The sequence below is a fragment of the Scatophagus argus genome, chromosome 21 (genome assembly GCF_020382885.2).
Source record: "Scatophagus argus isolate fScaArg1 chromosome 21, fScaArg1.pri, whole genome shotgun sequence".
Lineage (NCBI taxonomy): Eukaryota > Metazoa > Chordata > Actinopteri > Scatophagidae > Scatophagus > Scatophagus argus.
Window position 1 is genome coordinate 14,961,573 of NC_058513.1, and position 20,603 is coordinate 14,982,175.

At 42.1% G+C, this 20,603-nt stretch overlaps 1 protein-coding gene across 1 annotated transcript; it reads right to left on the minus strand.

Moving 5' to 3' along the window:
- Positions 1-8,743: 8,743 nt before the first annotated feature.
- On the minus strand, positions 8,744-20,576 carry timp2a (TIMP metallopeptidase inhibitor 2a). The gene is made up of 5 exons (XM_046376545.1): positions 20,437-20,576; positions 14,079-14,179; positions 13,870-13,978; positions 11,481-11,605; positions 8,744-10,821 (listed from the first exon to the last, which is right to left on the minus strand). Exons 1-5 carry the CDS (start codon positions 20,564-20,566, stop codon positions 10,624-10,626), a joined length of 663 nt encoding a protein of 220 aa, XP_046232501.1. The 5' UTR covers positions 20,567-20,576; the 3' UTR covers positions 8,744-10,623.
- Between the last annotated feature and the right edge of the window lie 27 nt (positions 20,577-20,603).

The following is a 20,603-nucleotide window of genomic DNA, read 5'->3' on the forward strand; positions in this document are numbered from 1 at the left end:
AAAGGGTCAACTCACACAAACACAAAAGACTTTTCTTTTTTCTTCTACAGTAGTTAATAACAAGCTGTGATCAGTTTTGATGGAGACTGTTTCTTAGCGTTTACATCCAGTGTGACATTTTTCAAAATGTCATTTTCACCACAAATAAAATTTCACATTGAGACAAAGCGAACCGAAGCTATCTGACTGACTAGATACCTGGTGAATATGAGTGAGACAATCACAATCAGAATCAGAATCGTCTTTGTTGCCATGTAAGTGAAGAGGTTTCACATTACGATGAATTAGTCTTGGTGATAATAACTCTTTAATACTTGGAAACTGAAAAGAAAACCACCACAGCCTATTGAGTAACTCTGCTTCAAAGCTGAATGGTTTACCTGTGAAATAATCACTGCTCCAGGGGCCTTAAGGCATAGAAATAATGAAGACGAAAGCAGAGGAAATTAAGAGGAAACAGAGGGGGAAGTCCAGCTATAGAAAGAAAGGTCGTGAAAGAAGCTGCGAGGCAAACGGAAATAACCTGTGTGAGTGCTGTGAGCCTGACTGAATGAACGCACCTGTGCGACGGAGATCCCTGCCAAGACAAATCACCTTATATGTGCAAATATAAGTGCCAACAAAAGTGATCTCTGATTCTGAGATTATATCACCCCGGCGCCCACCGGAGAGGAGGATCCTGGACCAGATGATGATGGGCGTGCGTCATGTTCACGGATCATGCCCACCATCTCACGCAAACGCACACAGTTTGCCAGACTTGTGTGCACACGAGCACAGAAATATCAAAAACACAGCATGGCGCATGCAAACACACACACTCCAGAGCACTCACAGTGTGTGTGTGTGTGTGTGTGTGTGTGTGTGGAGAGAAAAATCACCACGGCAACTGAACACTAATAGCACTTTGTGTCAGTCTTGCTCTCCACGTCTCTGCTGTGTTTGCCTCTCATTTCTTTCCTATCAAGAGTCACGCAGACGACGCGACGTTCAACCACCAAAGACCCTCAATTATAACTGTGATGTCAGCGGAGTCGCATCTCAGCACGGAGGTTGTTCATTTATCCAGCCACATCCGAGCCCGCACTAAACACTTAACAACACATTTCTATTTCAGAAAAGTGCATTTTCTTAAAACAAAAACAAACAAACAAACAAACTCTCACCTGAGGCCGCAGCAGGTGCCCCTGGTCGCACAGAAGGACACAGAAACGCCTGGAAACTGGACGCACACAACTCGCTCACAGTCCCCATCACAACACAGTATGTATTCAGGAGTTTTGTGACAAAGCAGGGTTCGGGTCTAACAGCGTCCTCTCAGCATCTCTTTGCTTTACTCCCGCCCTTTAAATCGGCATCTTATTTAACTCATACGAGGTTAAATCAGCAGCAGGCTAAAGCTCTGAAGCCCATGAAAAAGCCGGGATTTTAGTGTTTTCGCTGCCGGCTGCCACCAGACTCTGACAGGCTCTCAGAGAAACACTCTCTGCTCTCACTCTCTCTCTCTCTCTCTCTCTCCTCCCTGCTCGCTCTTGTTCACACACACACACACACACTTGACCTCCTGAATTCAGCCTCACACACACACACACACACACACTCCACCCTTACACTACTACCACGACTAAACACACAGCAGAAACCTGCCTCATGACAACACACGCTGATGGGTTTTCAGAGATGTGATCCTCGCATACAAGCAAAGGGACACACATGCAGTACAAGCGTGTGCAGACAACACACCCACTGCTGTGTCACTTTGAACAGTTGTTAAAGTATTCTTGGAAGTGATGACAAATGTGCACATACACACACACGCACACACATGCACACACAACCTCGAGTATCCTCCTGTTTCCCTCCCACACACACACACACACATCAGAGTCCGGTTTAGTTTAGTCAGAGCTGAGTAAACACACGCAGACACATACATTATGGTAGGTGTCAGTGGTGGAAGATATATTAATACACTTTATTTGAGTGGTGGAAGGAAAAAAAATAATCCTTGTTATATAAAAGTCCTGCGTTCAAAATCTAAGCACACGTTTCAAAAGTGTATTAAAGTAAGTCTTCCAGTAAAAACAATATTTATATACAAAAAAATACTTGAATCCCAATGTTGCATAAAGATGATTTAATTCCATGTCTGTATTATGGTCTGTATGCATTGCCGGGAGTCTTGATGCACATGTGTTTTGAGTGTGTTTTAGAGAATTTCTATTTAGAGGAGTAACTTGGAGATCTTCTGGCAGGCAAAGATTATTTTATCCATAATTTAAATAAAAATGATGGGGAAAAAATGCATTAAGGTATCTGCATGTAAAGTGTTCTATTCTATTCTTCTTATTCAATCACAATACATCATATTTTATAAACTGATATGTTTGGCATAAAACAACCTTTAATTAAACCTGTAATTAGTGCTGCCAAATTTGCATGGTGATGATGAAAGCACAACACGTGAATCTGGCAATAAAGTAGTAAAAAACAGAAATAAAGCTGGTAAAGTACTTCAAAATTGTACTAAAAACACAAAGTAAAGTGTCTGCCAAATGAATTTTATACGTCATAATAATGCTTGCAGAAGCAGCTATGGCAGAAGTAACAGTATTTGTTGTAGTAGTGAGTAGTACGGTGCAGCAGTGTGATAAACAGCTATGAAGGTTCGAGCAGTGGCAGCGACTGCTAACCTTCAAACTGTGAAATGGCAAAAGGACTGTTTTCTGTGCCTATGGATGGAGTTCATGTTACTCAATCAAGCTGTTCCTGGAGCTCAGACAAAAAAAACTAGAAGAAATTACAATCTACCACTGATCACCTTGAGAAGAGCTGTTTCCCCGCTAGCTGCTGGCACGGAAACCTTAAATATCAGTACAAACACGTAGTGATGGTAACCTCATTAATACTGGAAGGAACCTGTGCTGGCGGCAGTAGAATCGCTAGGCCTTCATCACAGAATGAAGTCTGTATTAAAACTTAGGTGAGAAATGCCAGCAGTTGTTGCAGCTCTTATGTTGGAGCAGCTATTTATAAACTGCATCTGCCATAAAGGACCAGTGCTACTATTTAGGTGCACAGAGTGTGAGAGAATGTGATATCTCTGACCTTCAAGGCTGTCTCTGAGTTTTATTTTTGCTCTTTTGATACACATTATACTTTGCCATTTTACTCCACTGGTCCCACACATTCACTCGCATTACATTTCTCTCTCTTTCTCTCATTAAATCTCATTTATTTCTCCTCTCTCTCTGCAGACTTGACCTCTTTCAGTTGCACTTGACCTCATCATCCAGTCGCTCCAAACGCCCCTGAAAAGCAAGAGTTACTTATGTGTTCGACTTAGTCAACTTTGACAGGATTTTGTGAATTCAAACTCACAAAATACAGCATGTATATGGACATCTAGTGCTAGAAATCAGACGTCACAGGTGGCTACTGACAAACAGAGAAAGAGTAGGTGGTGAGACGTAATCAGCCCCGTTGAACTTCTATGTGATTTGCATATAAAATAAAGAAAAAAGCAGAGAGAGTCTGGTTCCACAGCATCAGGCTTCATCACTCAACGATGCTGATGAACTGCATTCAAATGGACCTTTCTATATATAGATGATGTGTGCAGTTTGGTTCCTTGTGTTTCACTGCCTGCTGCTGTGTGTCATTGAAACCATGCAGCTATAGTGAACAGCACAAACTCAACAGCATCAGGACCAGTACCAATAAGAAGAACACATGTATTCCCAATAAAATGTACACAGGGTATCAAAAGTACTCACAATTCAGAGCTCCATATTTATCATATTATTGTAATTTTACGACTGATTCATTAAGGCTTTAGCAGCCTTTTAATGTTGTACATGTGGTTTGGTAGTTTGACCCATAACAATACACGTTTTTGTAAGGTCATTAATGGTTTTACATGTAAAATCTTGATCTGCAAAGTAACTTTAAATATGAAAAAAAAATAAAAATTCTACAATGTCATGAAATAGAAATACTCAAGTGTGCAGCACTTGAGCAAACCAGTGAAAATATTGGTGTTGATATGAAAGCAGTCAAAGTTTCCTGTTGACGAGCGATTCATGTTTTTTTCCTTCTGGCAGGTTATGTGGTATAAAAGATCACTGTCATCTCATAATGTGCTTTCTGTCTCACTCTGAGTGGGGCCTGACCTGATGACAACACCTCTACACTCCAACAAGTCAGGAAAACGCATGAAGCACAATAACACGATCCAAATTTCAGTACCTTCAGATGCTTTCAATTTGTGAGCCTCCTGATGGAAAAAAAAAAGAAAATCGCCACCATTCTCAGATATGCTTACTCCATCTCCACTTCCTTTCTCAGCACAGCTGTCCGTGACTCCAAATGCATCAGGTTGCCATGAGAGCAAGGAAGTGCAATGGCCACCTTTCCACCTCCTCAGAGGTAGCACTAAGAAACAAAAACATTCATAATTTTCATTCTCCATCTCTGACAGTGCTGTCAAGGTCTGGTCATGTGAGACCCCTTTCTTGAGCAAAATGTTACCGGAGATGTTTTAAGCCTAAAAACACACTTGTCTCCCCTAGTTATTGGTCTCTCATGCATACATTCAGATAACAGAGATAACCATCAATTCCTATCTAAAATAATTCACTTCTCATGTCTGAAAACCCCAGAACGTCACTTAAAATACCTTCATCAATTGTGGTATTTACAGTTTTTTTTATTGCTCAACATCAGCTCCCATCCACTCCAGTGGTTGCTAAACTAAATAACACTCATGATCACAACCTAAAAAATAAGATTTAAAACAAACTTTAAAACAAAATAACAGAATAAACATGTGCAAAAAAGTTCACAAATCGAAATCAGTAACTTCTGTAGAGCTATGATAGCAGCTAAACGCTGTAGCATCAGGTGTGCTCAGTCACATTTCTTTCAACTATAGCTAAATCAGCGTCAATATGCTAACACAGTGATGTTTACTGTCTATTATATATGCAGGCTCTTAGTTTAACACATTAGCACACTAACATTTGCTGATTAACACAATACACAAAACACAGATGAAGGTAACGGGAATGTCCTTAGCTAGCTTTGCAGGTATTCATAAACCAAACATACTGTGCAATTTATGTCCAGGTGGTGGCGCTAGATGAAAAGTTAAGGGATCACCAACGTTGCTACAGTTCATCCTAAGAGCATCATGAATCTTCACAGCAATCCATCCAATGGCTGCTGAAACATTTCACTCAAAACAACACAGATGTCAGTGTGAGTTTTAGCTGCTAGCTTTGGCTAAAACGTATTGGATAACAGGCCATGTCCCATGGAGTCTGCTGAGAGGAATTCAGACGAGGTCGACTCAAAACCATTATGACCATTATATAACACTAAAAGAATGCCGAACATGATCTGAATTTTCTCAAGCTTAAGGGAACATATTAGCCTAATTTTCAGACCTCTGAGCTGCTGCCCACACTTCATATTTTCTCAGCAATTCAAATAAATTAAATTTTAAATTAAATAAAAAAAAAGAGGCAATTCAGACAGATATTTCCCCAAGCCACTGAGAAAGTGTGTGGGTGTTGCAGCTCAATTAAACTGCCCATCTACATTATGTTGCACAGGAAAAAGACAGAGCTTTAGGTTAAGCTGCGTTCAAATTCATCCTCTTAAGAGGGCGCTGAGTTCAGTTATATGAGCTACAATCTGAGGAAAGGGTTTGGAAAGAATCTTTCACGACACATTTCTGCTTTGAGTCGGTGTGACATTATATGGCAACTTGTCAAGGCATATTTCAGATAACCTTGCTTTAGTTATGTGAGCTCTGTCGACTTTTTAAAATTGTCAAACACTTACAGATGATTTTTGAGTGTTTAAGGGAGCACATTTCAAACTTTAAAAGTGTCAGGAGCTTCTGGAAAAACGCACAGCATTCAAGGCAGCAGTAACCTGACATGAATGCATCTTAAGAAAATGGCCTTCGGTGTGTAAAACACCCAAAGCAGTTTACCAGAAGAGACACAGCAGTTATTGCTGAAAAGGTGTTGGTGAAACATCTTAAGAGCATATCAGTTTCCACATTCACCTGGAAAGCTCAAACAATCCTCTCTTTGTCACAGACCCCTTATTTAATCCTCTGAGAGGAAATATGTGAGTGTTAACATGATAATATGCATCATCAACTGGTTATTAATCTCAATATAATATTTTTACAAACTAATTATTAATTCATCTGTGCTTACATGACTTGTTGAAGTCGTCTGTTGAACATGAAGAGGCTGCTGTGTCCTCTGGTGGCCACTGGGTGGCATCACAACTACAAGGGTCAATGTTTATGTGTGAATTGTTTGAATTATTTACACCACACTGCAAAGTGCTGCTTTATCAAAATGCATTAATGCATATCTGATATTCATTTAATTGATGTGATTTCATCAGGTGAAATTAGCTGCTTCCTGATTTATTTGTGAAATCATTTGAGAAAACAAGTTAGACAGGACAGAAAGATAACCTTGTACTGTGTGAATTACGTCCTTTTAAAGTGAATATGTGTTTTTATTTTCATTTGTTGGATGAATAAAAATAGTTCAGTTAAGTACATCAAAACTGTACCTCAAAGTCTTCACAAGTAGCATAACCACACAATGTTGCCACAGTTTAGACATGTATATGTAAAAATAAAATGTGTCTTTAGCTGTTGTTACTAAAGACAGTTGTTAGATTTTTCCAAATAACTTAACTTGATTTAAATGTGTTCAATAGCTTATATACAGTTGTGGCACTGCTTTCTGGAAGTGTTTTTCCATCCTAAAATATAACACAAGAGATTCACACCAGCTCATCATTTGAGAGTAAAATATTTTGAAATGGGAGGGACTGGAGGTAGATGGACTTTCTGTTGACCTTAGGTAAACAGTATGTAAAATATTTAGTTTGTATTCTGTGATTTGTGGTCATCTGTTTGTGCTTGTTTGGACAAAAGCTTCAGTATTTGGCAAATCTTTTCCTGTTTGTCCTCAACATCTTGAGTAACCAGAATTGCGAGGCAAAGGTTACAGCAACAAATCACATGTCAATTATGTCAAAAGCAAATGCAGTTTCAAGAGAAATGATGGAGAACAGTCATGAGCACCCTGCATTAGTCCACTATACTTAGCAATTTACACCATCTCTCCGACACACCAGCCTGACCTCTGAGTGTCCCGATAAAAGCTCTGTGTCGGAAGAAATCCGCCCCGACACTGGATGATTATTACTATCCTGTTTGACATTACTGAAGAGAGAATGAACAGAGATGACAAAACCACTCATTCTGGGCTCAGCCTGAGCATTTTTCAAATATTTTCCTAGTTGAGTCGATTACCACATCTCTTTGAGCGTATTTGTCCGCCCTTGTCGCGGCACAGGCTCTCCACTGTGCTCTCATATCTGAGAGCCAAATGAAGGCCAAGTTCGACTGCTCGATATACCAGTATTACAAATGTTTGGAGGTTAAATTTACACTTCAGGGTAATCTGTAGGACTGACATTATCTTTTTGGGGCAGAAATGTTGTACCCTGAAGGCTGTAGATATTCTAGTGGTTCTAGAGAAAATCCAATAAATGAGATATTGAATAAGGGAATAACAGCTACAGAAAAAAAAATGGAAAACACATTGATGATGAAATATTGAATAGTTCAACATTTTTTAAAAACCTAGCTCATTATTATGAAGTGCTATTTCACCTTATCTCTTTCCACAATAACAAGAGTTTATTTTTGGTCTTCTTTTTTAGCTTCAGTTTAGCACTAATGATGGAAATATTTGAACAGCTTGTTGTTAAATTTGCTTGACATTGGTGGCCTCCATAAGGGTAAGCCAGTCAAAATTTGAATTCATCTAATACTTGAGTTTATGATCATATACCAGCAGAACTGATATTCCCGTTAGCCTCAGCTCTACTTTGTCTTTATTGCTAATTAGCGAACACCAGAATGCTAGACATGCTAGATTAAAAGGTTTTTCCATGACAGCAGGAGTTATAGATGGAAAATTACTGTCCATTTACACAAACCATGAGCTTTGCAGTATTTCACAAACTCATTTTCATTAAAATATAATCAAAATCAGGATCTTTCCCTACCAAAGTCAATCCATCCATTTTGTATACCACTTATCCTTCAGGGTCGCGGGGGAGCTGGAGCCTATCCCAGCTGACTACGGGCCAGAGGCGGAGTACACGCTGGACTGGTCGCCAGTCAATTGCAGGGCCAAGACACAAAGACAGACAACCACACACTCTCACACTCACACCTAGGGGCAATATAGAGTAGCCAATTAACCAATTAATTGCATGTTTTTGGGCTTGTGGGGGGAAGCTGGAGTACCCAGAGGAAACCCACACAGGCACAGGGAGAACATGCAAACTCCACATAGAAGACCGGGATTCGAACCTGGAACCCTCTTGCCTTGAGGCAAGGGTGCTAACCACCGTGCTGCACCAAAGTCAATCCCATAGATTGAATGTTGTGATTGTTAACTTAGCCAAAGTGCTAGGACAGGATTCTGATGTGAGGTTGCTGCAGGTTGTCCACCTTGACATCCACCTTGAAAACCTCCCTGTGTCTCCAGCATGGTAATGTGAGAAAATTTTCTTCCATGTACACAAATCCCTTAGATCATATTGTGTGACTGGACTGGACTGAACTGTTGGATCCTGTTGCATCCCATCGCTGAAACATCTGCGGCCAAAATGACTCACTCAGGCAGCATTTGTTCTTTCAAACGTGTGGTTTTTATTTGATAATACTGAATATTTTGTCCTTCGCCCGGACTTACATCAAGCATCAAACACATGCACAGTCCTCTATTCACACAAGTTACCCATTTCTCATTTCTCCACGCCTCTCCAAAAAGGATTTATCTCTCTCTCTCACTCTCACGTTACTCCAGCGCAAGAGGACCTTCTCAGCTCCACACTACAGCTAAAGACATCGTTGACAAAGACAGCGAAAACACACAAAAATCATGACAGGTATAATAATAACACTGAAAAAATACAAAGTAATGGAAAATGGAAAGAGTTTACTTTTAAATTATGCCTCTAATACTCCATCATATATATATTTTTTTGTTAATGTAGCTTGAGGTGTATAAAACAGCACTGTAAACTTCGATTGAGTAACTTGCTTTCTATGACAGCGATAAAGCTTTCATTAATAACTGGAAGGCGCAGGAAAAATGAGTCGAAGCTAACGTTAAGCATGTAAAAGTCCTTATCACTCATGAAATGAACCGTCTATAAGAATATATTGGCAAATCATGAAACTGCTGCTTGCATTTACAATCAACAGACAATACAAAGACACTGAAATAACATCCCACAAGCTCTTTTTGTTTCCCTTTCACACATAAAATCTGCAAAAAGATCCCTTATATCCAAACTTCTCGTGTTTTTCCTTTCACTGCAAATACTATTTTACCTGTTATGACAAAGATAGCAAGAATAAGCTTGTGTTAGTGAATATGGACCACCAAAAGCACTCAAAACAGGTGAAATCTGCACCTGAGGTGGATCTGTCGGTCTGGGCGAACGATAGTAACTGTCACGTCAAAGTGTTCAGGCTCCTGTCTTTACTGGAACTCATCCTCAAAAAGTGCAAATCTAGTTCTAATGCAGTAAATAATAATTATCAAGTAACAACAAAAGTATATGCATAGGTACTGTACAGCTACATAGTGAGGGGTAAAGAGGGAGAGGCATGAAGATGAGACGAGGAGGAAGAGGAGGAGGAGGAGGAGACATTTTGGATGTTTCGGATTTGTTTCTGTGTTGTTTGACCTCATGCGCAGGTTTAAATTTAGAGCGCTCGTCTTTCCACTGCATAGACTGGTCCAGTGAGGCCTGTGACAATCACAAGCTCCAGTTAGAAAAACCACAACAAGAAAAAGGTTTTCGCCTAACAAAACCGGAGAAGATCAGCCATGCGAGATGACTCATGTTCTTTTTATTTTTTGAGAAAGCGGTTAAGGGTGTTGTTGTGGGCGTCTGACGTCACCAGTGGCCAAACAGCTCCCAGCAGAGAAGAGGAGAGAAGTAATAACTAAAAGTGTTCAGAAAAAGGGAGACAATCATCTTAAAAAAAAGGCAACTTGGAATTTGGCTTTGGAATAAAATGGAGAATGAGGTAATAAAAGTAGGAACACAAGGGCTAACGAAATGATCGTCCGTTGATCGGGGGTTGATTGGTGGAGTTGGAGAGCAGAGCTGTAAGGAAGCTTTGCGGGGCAGGAAGTGCTCTGTCTCACCGAGGATTTATATATTCCTCCTGACGCCAGCCTCAGGAGGAAGTTATATCATCACTTGACCAGTCTATGTCTCATGATGCAAAATTTATTTTTACATGCGCTGTGACTGAGAACAACCTCTGAGCCTCTTCAGAGTCAGTTAATGTTGAGCAATGCTGATGAGGTTGAAAGTGGCTTTGCGCTGCTTTCACTGACAACAAAGAGAGGCTAAAGATTGTTCTCAGAACAGCTGGTAAATTCAGTCACATTAGCTTTGCCTTTTTTATCAAAAATCACTTTTGCCTGATGTTGTTATCTAAAATTTCAATTGAGTCGTTTACATTGCGCCAAGTGTGCCACGCGATTAAGGCTCCTCGCCATCCAGGAACTCCTTCTTGGGCGATGAGACGCCGCGGTACCAGGAGCAGGAGTTGTCCGCCCTCTTGATGCAGGCGTAGTGGTTGGCCTGGCGCCCGTGCACCTGCTTCTCGATCATCAGGTCAGTCCACAGACACTCCTCTGGAGCGGAGATCTCACAGGGCAAAGAGGGGCAGCGCACAATCTGCAGAGAAACACAGAACGAATTATTAGTAGTGGCGGAGTCAAGCATGTGCATGGCTTTTTTTGGATACATTTTGTTATTATTATCTTTAAATAAAATGTCCAATGTGTAGAATGCAGCGGCATCTACTGATGACTCAGCAGATAATGAATACCCCAAGCTGCTAAAAACAGGAACACAAAGAAATCCCCTCACAAAAGCCAGTGTGAAGTTTGTCTGATCTGGGCTACTGTAGAAAAATGATCATCACCGATTCAGGATCTGACCAAATGTGAAAACACGGTCACAACCTCCCCTTCTGTTGCTCAGCTATGCTGTCGAATATTAATAATATACAGAAAAATTTCCTCAAGGCATTCAAGACCTACGAAAGTGCAGACCCAAAACCATAATGCCTCTGTCAGTGGCCATCTGCCGCTGCGTAGGCATCGGAAAGCTTCAAATCTTCTCATAAGAAGCTTCAACAACTGACTTTATTTTTTCTCAAGGGCTTGATTATGAAAGTCTGTTAATTTTCTGTCAATTAATTCAAATTGGCCATATCTCCGGTCTCACTCGTTGTTCTGATGTTTGTTGTTGCAGCTGTTGTCTCGTCTGCTCTGTTATGTCTGATTTTGCTCTCCGGGATGGGAAACCAGACAAGCCACCCACTCCCTTACCTTGCAGTCACAGCCCATCTGGTAGCGCTGGCTAAGACCCTTCTTCTGGGTGTTGCTCAAGGAGTCCCAGGGCATGATGTAGTCACACAGGTGCACATGCATGCTCCCGGCGGCTTCGGCCTTGCCTGTAAAAGAACAAGACAGCAATAAAAGCTTCACAACGACAAACACATGACTGAAAATTTAGACATAAAAAGACCATACCTGCAGTAAAAACACCCATTTCCTGATGCATGAATATAAACGGCCTCATTGGACAAAAGGTCATAAACTATGAGCATCAGATAACCGGTTCACAGGTAAAAATGATCAAATCTGCTACCTTGCAAACGGAAAACGCCCGCAGGCACCAAAACCCGAGTTTATGTTTCACGCACGTGTGGCACCAGTCAAAACAAGATGAAGATATTATAATGTGAGTTTACAGATCTGCCGAGGCTGCATCTTCTTCACTACATCGCTATCTGTCTGCAGAGCAACTCTCGACATGTCCGAGTCTTTACAGGATGTCCTCGCAGATGAGACTGAGTCATGTTTCACTGTGGTTCTTTCAACTGCTAACCCTTTGAACTGGAGGATTAATCATCTTAAAAAAGATGTCTGGTTGGCAGAAAGTTAACTGTGCCACATCTTGAGAAATTAAAAAAAAAAAAGGAAGAAGTCTGAGAGAGGAAATGCTGGCTTCAGCAGTTCCTGCTCTTACAACTCTATGTAATTAGGGCTGAGTGTTTGTGGGTGCATCTGTCTGCGATGGGGAAACCAGAGCACACATGACATCATGATCCTCACTGTACTATGTCTCACTCTGCTGCTGACTGAAAACCAGCCAGATTTGGCATACAAACATTAATGGAATAGTTCGGGGAGTTGAGGAGTTACTTATTCATCTTCCGGTGGAGAGTTGTGAGTGAGAAGACTGATGCCTACTCTCACATCTACAGACAGCAGAAGGTTAGCTTAGCTTAGCATGAAGTCTGGACACAGGGAAACAGCTAGTCTGGCTCTGTCCCAAGGTGACAAAACCCGTCTAAGTAGCACTTGATTTGACTGGAACGAACCAGAGTTATAAAAACAAGTACCAGTATTAAAGTTTTATGGGGGCTGGGCCGATTTCCTGGCAAGTCACAATAAAAATGTGAAACTGTAAAACATCTTGTTTTTACATTTCAGTTTTGTAAGGATTTAACAAAAACATAAAGCATTTATCAGTGAGTTTTAGGCGTCGTGGTTTGTGGATTTTGTAATCTTTTGGATATGATATCAGTCTTATCATCCAACTTTCAACAAGAATGTGAATAAGGAAATGCTGAACTAGAAGGTTTCAGATGCCACAAAATATAAAGAGCGACAAAGCCACAAGCAAAGTGCCATCTAGTTCCAGACGTCCCTATAGCCGACACCTACAAAATTCTGCAACTCACATCAAAACAATCTAGACTACAGGTATGAGCAAAGATACATATTTTTTATATGGGGTGAACTGTCCCTTTAAGGTTACTGGTGTAGAAAATGTCAAAAACGGCTCATCGGCGCAGTGGAAGAAACTCCAGGCAGATGTAATAATGCCGTGTTGGGTGATTATGTGATATTAAATGTGAATATAAGGTCAGAGAGGGTCCGTCCTACCAACTAGAAAAGGCTCCCTTCAGGCTGTTATCTAGCAGAGTGAAATATTTTTTTTTTATTAATGATTCAAGGTCATGTCACCTCAAGCAAGGAGTACAAGATATACAGTACGTACATTTGCAACTCTCAGGAGCTCAAGCTGTACCACGACAGACAAGGTCACTCCCAGTCTCCACAGGGTTTAGTCAACAGCATATTATTACCCATAATAGCATAAACAGTTAGTCCGCCAACACACAAAGTGGCCTGTTAGTCTGATCCCATGTTTGTCTGCCAGGCTGTTTACACCTGGAGGTTGATATCTGATTATCTGTCTGTTTGTAAATTCCTCAGGCTCTTCTATCTGTCTGTCTGTCTGTCATCTTAGTCTTTCACTTCTTGTTTGCGTGTTGAATCTTACACGTTTGCCCCAACAAAACTGAAATAAAAGTTGACTTTCTTGTGAAAAATACCAGCAGTAGCAACACAGCAGGAGCTTTAGTTTATTATGCTAGAGGGAACACAACCACGCAGCAGCTGTGTTATTATTTCATGTGCATTTTAGAAGCCAGATGTTGACACACGTCACGCCACTCCGATTCGAGTGTGTTGAGCAGTGTGCTTTAGAGGCACGCACTGGAGGATTTCTGAGTAAATAAAAAACGTTGAACTATTCCTTTAAAAGTTTGCATGGGCCACAATCACATTTTCAGATTCACATTTGAGTCAGTTAATGGGTGACGCGACCACCTCGACAGTCACTCCAGATTCCAGCGTCACTCACCTGAGATCAGGTACTCCTTCTTGCCGCTGGCATCCAGGGTAACACCACAGACAGCAGACACAGGAGCAGTGAAGATCGCCTCGATGTCCTGGCTAGGCCCCTTGAACATCTGTGGAGGGGGTCAAAGGTCAGGATGAAGGAGTCAAAGTCTGAGCTTCACACCCTAAAATGCTGGGAGGCATATGGTGGATCTCCTTCTGTCTTATTACCTTGATCTGTTTGACCTCATACTGGATCCTCTTGATGGGGTTCCCATAGATATCATTCCCAGAAACCACCTCTTTTTCTCCCACCACCTTTGCTCGAATCACTGTTGGGGAAACAGAGGAACATGGCGTCAGATCACATGGTGTTACACAATCCTGTCATTAAGAGACAAAGCATTTCTGATAAGAGGACACAGAAAAGTGCTGCTGTAAGCAGTCAGATATGCAAACAAGGCCTTCTTTTAAATGATAATCACGTTTTAGCTTACTGCCACCCAAATTAGCCCTTATGCTAACTGTCAGGAGCCAATACAACAGTCTAAGTAACTGATGAATTGTGCTGTATGTGCGTGTTTATCTTTATTTTAATGGTAGCCCTGCCATCCAGCTCTGTTTTGTGGAATCATTTTTTGATTTTTAAGCACTATCACTGAATTTGCTGTCCAGTGATGTTCTCGCAGTCGCCAGCAAAAAAACCTCAAAGACAAACCCGTGGTCTCCAGCTTTTATTGGAAGTGTGTTTAGCTGTGTTTAGCTCACAGCATAGTAGAAAAGCATAGAAAGCATAGAAAAGCCAGCGTTTTATCTGAAAACTTTAGCAGCTTCTTTTGCTATTTTGTAGATACACTTTGGACTTCGGACAGAACGAAAACATACAAAATGATAACTAGTGATTAATTTCATTATCAATTCATCCAATGGGTAATTTCCTGATTTCAACTGCAGACTAAAGTGCCCATCTTTATTTCACAAATCACAAGCTTACGTCTGCAGATGTCTCGTTTTGTCCAAACAAGAATGATTTGAAACAGAGACAAGCACCAAATTCTCACACTGGAGAAACTGACAATCCAGAATATTTGGCATTTTTGGATTGTTTACCAGAACAGCTTCAAGATTATTTTTCTGTCTGATTCACTGATGTATCATTTTCAATCTAAAGATAAGATCAGAACAACAGATCATGACACGATTCCACCAAAAGCCGTTGACTGAAACATCCCCCCGAGGCTCAGCCCCTCGTTCACCATGTCCCTGGCTAACAAAAGGCCAACAGCCAAAACAACCTCCACAGCTGCCCTAAGTCTCATGTGCACATACCACACTGAGGCACAGCACTGACAATAAAACGAGCTCGAGCAGCTCAGCTTCGGCTTCTGCAGCAGCCCGGTCAATGAAACCGAAAGTTTCCGTTTGGTTCAAAGCTGCATGAGGCATCGGACACATGAAACGACTTGGCCCGCAGAACAAGCCTGCAGGCCTGCCTCGAAACATAACCGGAAAGCAGTCAAAGGACCAGACTTAAGGGATAAGAATACAATTTGAAAGTTGATACAGAAGGGAAACAACGAGCCAGTTTCTCACCGTGAGTGTGTTTTAATGGCCGCACTGACTGCATCAAGCTTTAGCTACGCTTAGGGCATTTATTCAGAATGGAAAATATGAGCAACAGAGAGAGAAAAAAAAATAAGCAGGAACAGAGGACACGTCCACATAGATAGATAAACACACACACACACACACACACACACACAGTTGACTGCTGCTGCTCTTACACCCCTGGGTTCAGTTTATGGCTTGGAGCAGACACAAATCTGGGGTTCATGGCTCACAGAGTTAATAGCCTCTCGTTCTTTTCCTACTTCCTTCACCACTTCCTTTTCCCCCATTTCACCCCCCCATTCTGAAGATGCATGTTTTTCTACACATGTAACTACAACAACACTTGACAGATATTCTCATTATTTAGATTTATTAGCCCTTTATAGTACATAAAATGTAAAAAAATAATAATAATAATAAATTGAAAAATGGCCAGACTGGTACCTTCAAATGGTTTGTTTTGTCCACCAATAAATTTAAAAAACAAAATACGCGATGAGACAGAGAAAAGCAGCAAATCCTCAGATTTTACAAACAAGAAATAGAAAAAAAGATGAAGTACAGTATTAATATTTGATAAAAGATTTGAATAATTTATCAACTTTCAAAGCTTTTGTTGTGTGGTGCCATCCTGACTCAGGGTCAGTGACATTTTCAGGCTTTGCCCCATCAAAACGTTGTTAAAAAAAAACAAACAAAAAAAGGTAATAAATCCATCTTCATCCTCACACTCCTCATCCTGTTTTGTATCTTAAAAAAGAAGTACACAACCTGCAATTTATGCACACCTGAGAGCGAGAAGGGCTGAGGCAACTTTATATTCTAGAGTTCTAATAAGATTTGTTGTCTTCACTGATATAAGGCTTTACAAAGTTGTTTATCGGTGCTTCAACCAATCTGAGTAACTCACAAGCCAACTTCTGCATTTTGGTTCCCCTCTGATGCTTATGCAAATATGCAGCAACAGCAGCCAGAGCACACACACACACACACACACACACAGCAGTATACCTGGCTGGCACACACTCCTGCATTCCTCTCAGTTTTTCCGCTCTCATTTCCTGAGCTTATTCAGAGCCACAAACTAATGAGCAAAAGAATACTGAGGGGAGACTACCTTGTTATTCGCATTAGATTGCTGTAACGGGAGCTCTTGGTGTTGCAGACATGTTTACTCCTCAACACCCCTCCCCTCGCAATAAAGCCGGAGTGGAGTCTAAACAGCATGTTGTGGAGGCAGCAGACTACACAGCGTGATGCCTAAACAGCACGACTACCACCGAGGTTTTGGGTTGGGGTGGGGTGGGGGCTGCAGTGCAGACAGCCGACTTTTACCGCAGGTTCATCCTTAAAGTCATCTGATCACCAGCAGTCAATCAGCAGCCGAGAGCCCCCTCCATAAACCACCAACTGACCCATATTCGAGTTCCTCCTTTCCTTTACGACCACGACGACGTCTAATGACTTATACATGCGTATCAGTTGCACTACGCAACGTTTTCCATGCAAACCCCATATAAACACACACACACACACACACACACACACCACATCCTCAGTGTTCCCTGTCCAATCCACCGCATGACTATCCATTTCTTTTCTCATACTCCAGTGACCACTAAATCATCCCTGACTCCCATGATGTGGTTTGTTCAGCTGCAGACGTATGTGCGCTGTCTGTTTAACCGGTCATTTGACCAGAGGCAAACGAAAATTCAGTCGGCATCTGTCAACATCTGCATGAAGACCCGCGAGGCAGAGAGGAGAGCTCTGCTTTCCTCTGCGATGTCTTCATGATACAGCAACTGTAGTCAGTGTATGGAGAAACAACAACAACAACAACAACAACCACCACCACTGTGACATTATCGACCAATACTGGCTTTTTGTGCACTTGTTCCTTGGTTTTCTTAATTCAAGTGTAATATAATGTTATCTGTGTTTTTATTATTATTATTATTATTATTGTTGTTTTATGGATTCTAAAGTGTCAGAAATGTCCATCAGAAATGTTCAAACACAAAAATATTTAATCTACAGTGATATAAGTACAGAAAAAAGCTGCAAACGATTACATCTGGGAAACTGAAACCAGAATGTTCAGCTTTTTGAAGGCTGAACTATCAAAATAATAAATTCATTTTGTGTGCATTGGTTATTCAAATGAACATTTTACATCCAGGCACAATATTAACACTGACTGGGAGTCGTGTTTCAGGATCTCTTTTATCTCTCTTTTGGTCTCCACCGACTCCTGCAGGAAACATCTGGCTCTTTGGCTGCTTAACGTTCCTCTGTGTTGACTAGCTTTTTGCTTACTGTGTCTGTGGGCCTTTTGGAGCTGAAAGCCTAGTGTCCAGTGGTTTTTGGAGCCTTTTGAATGAAAACAGCTGCAGCAAACTGAACCAAAATGTTGGTCAGAAAAGCTTCAAAGAAATGAGGTGAACTGCAGCTGAGTGATAATTCTCTGTGTGTCCATCAACACAAGTGACTCCTGTCACATCACACGTTATCATTTGAGTTATTGTTTATACAGAAAATGTCAGCTTTAATTTGCAGTGAAGTTTACTGTTCAGAATGTACATTTATTTTCCCTGTTGTCTCCAATAGCTATGTTTATTGATAAACAACAAAATATTTTTGCCACAGTGACAACTCTGTGAAGGTTCCTTGCAAAACATGCATATGTAAACACAATTTAACACAAACACTGGCTTAACAAAATGCTGAAAGACAAACCTTTCAACAGGACAACGTGAAGTTTTGCATTACGAGGCTGAACTTTGATTTTTACAGATGCTGTTTTTATTACGCTGCATGTTTACGTATGTTTCATGAAGAAATCATGTCTCTGTTTCCATAAACAGGAACGTGTACAGTCAGCGTACAGACAGCAGGATGACTCTGGTCTTCCACAACGCCCGGCCTCAGGACAGTCTGACTGTGCAGGGCTGCTGGGGAAGTTCCCCTTTGTGGGCAACAGATTTATATGAAAGGAGGATGTTTGTCCTTGCACACGAACACGTATGTGTGTGTCTGTGTGTGCGTGCAGTAGGTGCATGACACTGCTCCATCTTTATGGCTTGTGGTCCGACCTGAAGCATCGTTTAGCATGAAAAACAAAAGGTGACACACAGACTGAAGCTTACGCGTGTGTGTGTGTGTGTATGTGAACAGGCAATGAATGGGATCCCGTTTCACCAAAAACAAAACAAACATCAACTGTCAGACCACATAACTGTTGACAATGTCGCTTTGTTGTTGCCTACGTGCACATTCTGCCCAGCCAGACGACCAACTCTATTCTGATTATCTGTTCATTTCAACCCTGTTTCTCTCTCTCTCACTTCATGGTCCAGCCTTCTCCTCAGGCTATGCAGTGTCTTATCTGGGTGTTTCTGGGGTTTCCAGATGTGCCAAAAACCACAATTTCATCCTCAGGTCCACCCTGAAATTATCACCAGACAATGACATTGACCATTGTTGTCATTTAGTGGGTTGCATGACCTTTAAATGTGCATCCTCCACCCCGCATGCCGCCCCCCCCCGGCCCCCACCATATTGACTCACACACCCTTTAAAAACAACATGAGCGCAACAGGCACAAACACACCCCTCCTGCAAGACATCCTGTGTCTAAGACCTGCCAGCTCAGTGAATTGTTGAGTCACACCTGAAAACAGAGCTGCCATTTTGCAATAAAAAAAAAATCACACAGATAAACATCTAATCTGCAGATGCACACACACACACCAGTGCATGAGGAATTGCGTGAGTAAGGAGCCAGAAGAAGGAAGAAAAGATGGAGCCAGAGTGGTGTGGTCTCCTTCTCGAGGATACCATGCATATTTTGACTTTGACCGTGACTTTTATTGCTTTTTCCCCTCGAACTGACAGCCAGATGTCAGCCAGAGTGCGAGTCCACTGTGCATGGCAGCAGGCCTGCAGTTGTCTATCTGGGCTGTGAAAACCTGCGTGTGTGTGTGGAGTGTGTGTCCCTGCGTTACACCGGAGCAAAAAGTTGGGAAAACCCCAGCAGCATTCCTGTAATTCCTCCCAGCACCACCCCTCAGAGGGAGAAACAGGGCAGGAATGGAAATTTAAAAAGAAGAAGAAGAGAAAAGCTTGCGGTGTGACATATTCTGTGGTTGAGATTAACCCCCCTCCTCTTCCTCCTCCTCCTCCTCCCCGAAATTTCTCTTCTCATTCTCCATCCCTTGTCCTCCTCTCCGCTCCTTCCCTCCTTGTGTCTTTTCCTCTCTTGTGCCACGTTGCCCTGCAGAAGCCAGGCGACGCTGCCTCGTCCCGGACGAAGCCTGGTAAACACACAGCTCAGCTCCAGACCCGAGACATTCTGTACACTGACGGTCCCTGACTGCTTCCTGTATGTTACTCTGACTTCCACCCTGAGACACAGCAGCATAGTGCACCTCCTGTGGCTTCTACAGGACTGTCCTGAGTCATTATCACCTCCAAATTCATTAAGGTCATTATAAACCCCTCAGAGTCACACACTTAGACTCCTTAAGTTATAATAAATCCTGAAGTATTTTACTTGCAAAATTGAGCATGTGTCTGTGTTTGTGGGTGTGTGTGTGTCCCTTCATGTCTCCATGACACCTAAACAACATATTCTTTAATTCCTGCGCTTCCCAAACGGCTACTTTGGCATTTTATTGGTCTACGCTCGTCGCCATGACGTGACCAAACATGACAAAATGATGTGCGCGTGTCCGCACTCCGATCGCGGTATGCAAACTGTCTCGGGGCCATGGCCTTGAGAAGCAACACCCTCCACCTCTCCAGGCTCTGCAGCGGTTTCCAGAAGCCTCTTGAGAGCCCGCTCGGCGCGCACAGGAGCGCCGGGCTGAGCGGCTGCGAGGCTCCCCGTCAGATGTGCAGCAGCCTGGTGCGACATGGGCACACAACAACAACAACAACAACAAGAGCAGCAGCAGTGAAACGGCGTTGGACTCACCTACGTCGGCGTTGCAGAACGCCTGTTGCGGATGCACCGGGGCGCAGCTGCACGCCTCCGCGAGCTCCTCCGGCCGCCACATGACCAGGAGCGCGAGCGTGCAAAGGATGCCGTTAACGGAAAACGGCATTTTTAGAAACACTTGATGCGATGTTTTTTCTTCCAGC

Bases quoted from the DNA above. Each gene is read 5' to 3' on its own strand.
- timp2a (XM_046376545.1), bottom strand. From the start codon at position 20,566: ATGCCGTTTTCCGTTAACGGCATCCTTTGCACGCTCGCGCTCCTGGTC. The intron at 14,180-20,436 runs GTGAGTCCAACG...TTTCCCCAACAG, and splicing joins GTTCTGCAACGCCGACGTAG to TGATTCGAGCAAAGGTGGTG. The intron at 13,979-14,078 runs GTAATAAGACAG...CCCCCTCCACAG, and splicing joins ATGAGGTCAAACAGATCAAG to ATGTTCAAGGGGCCTAGCCA.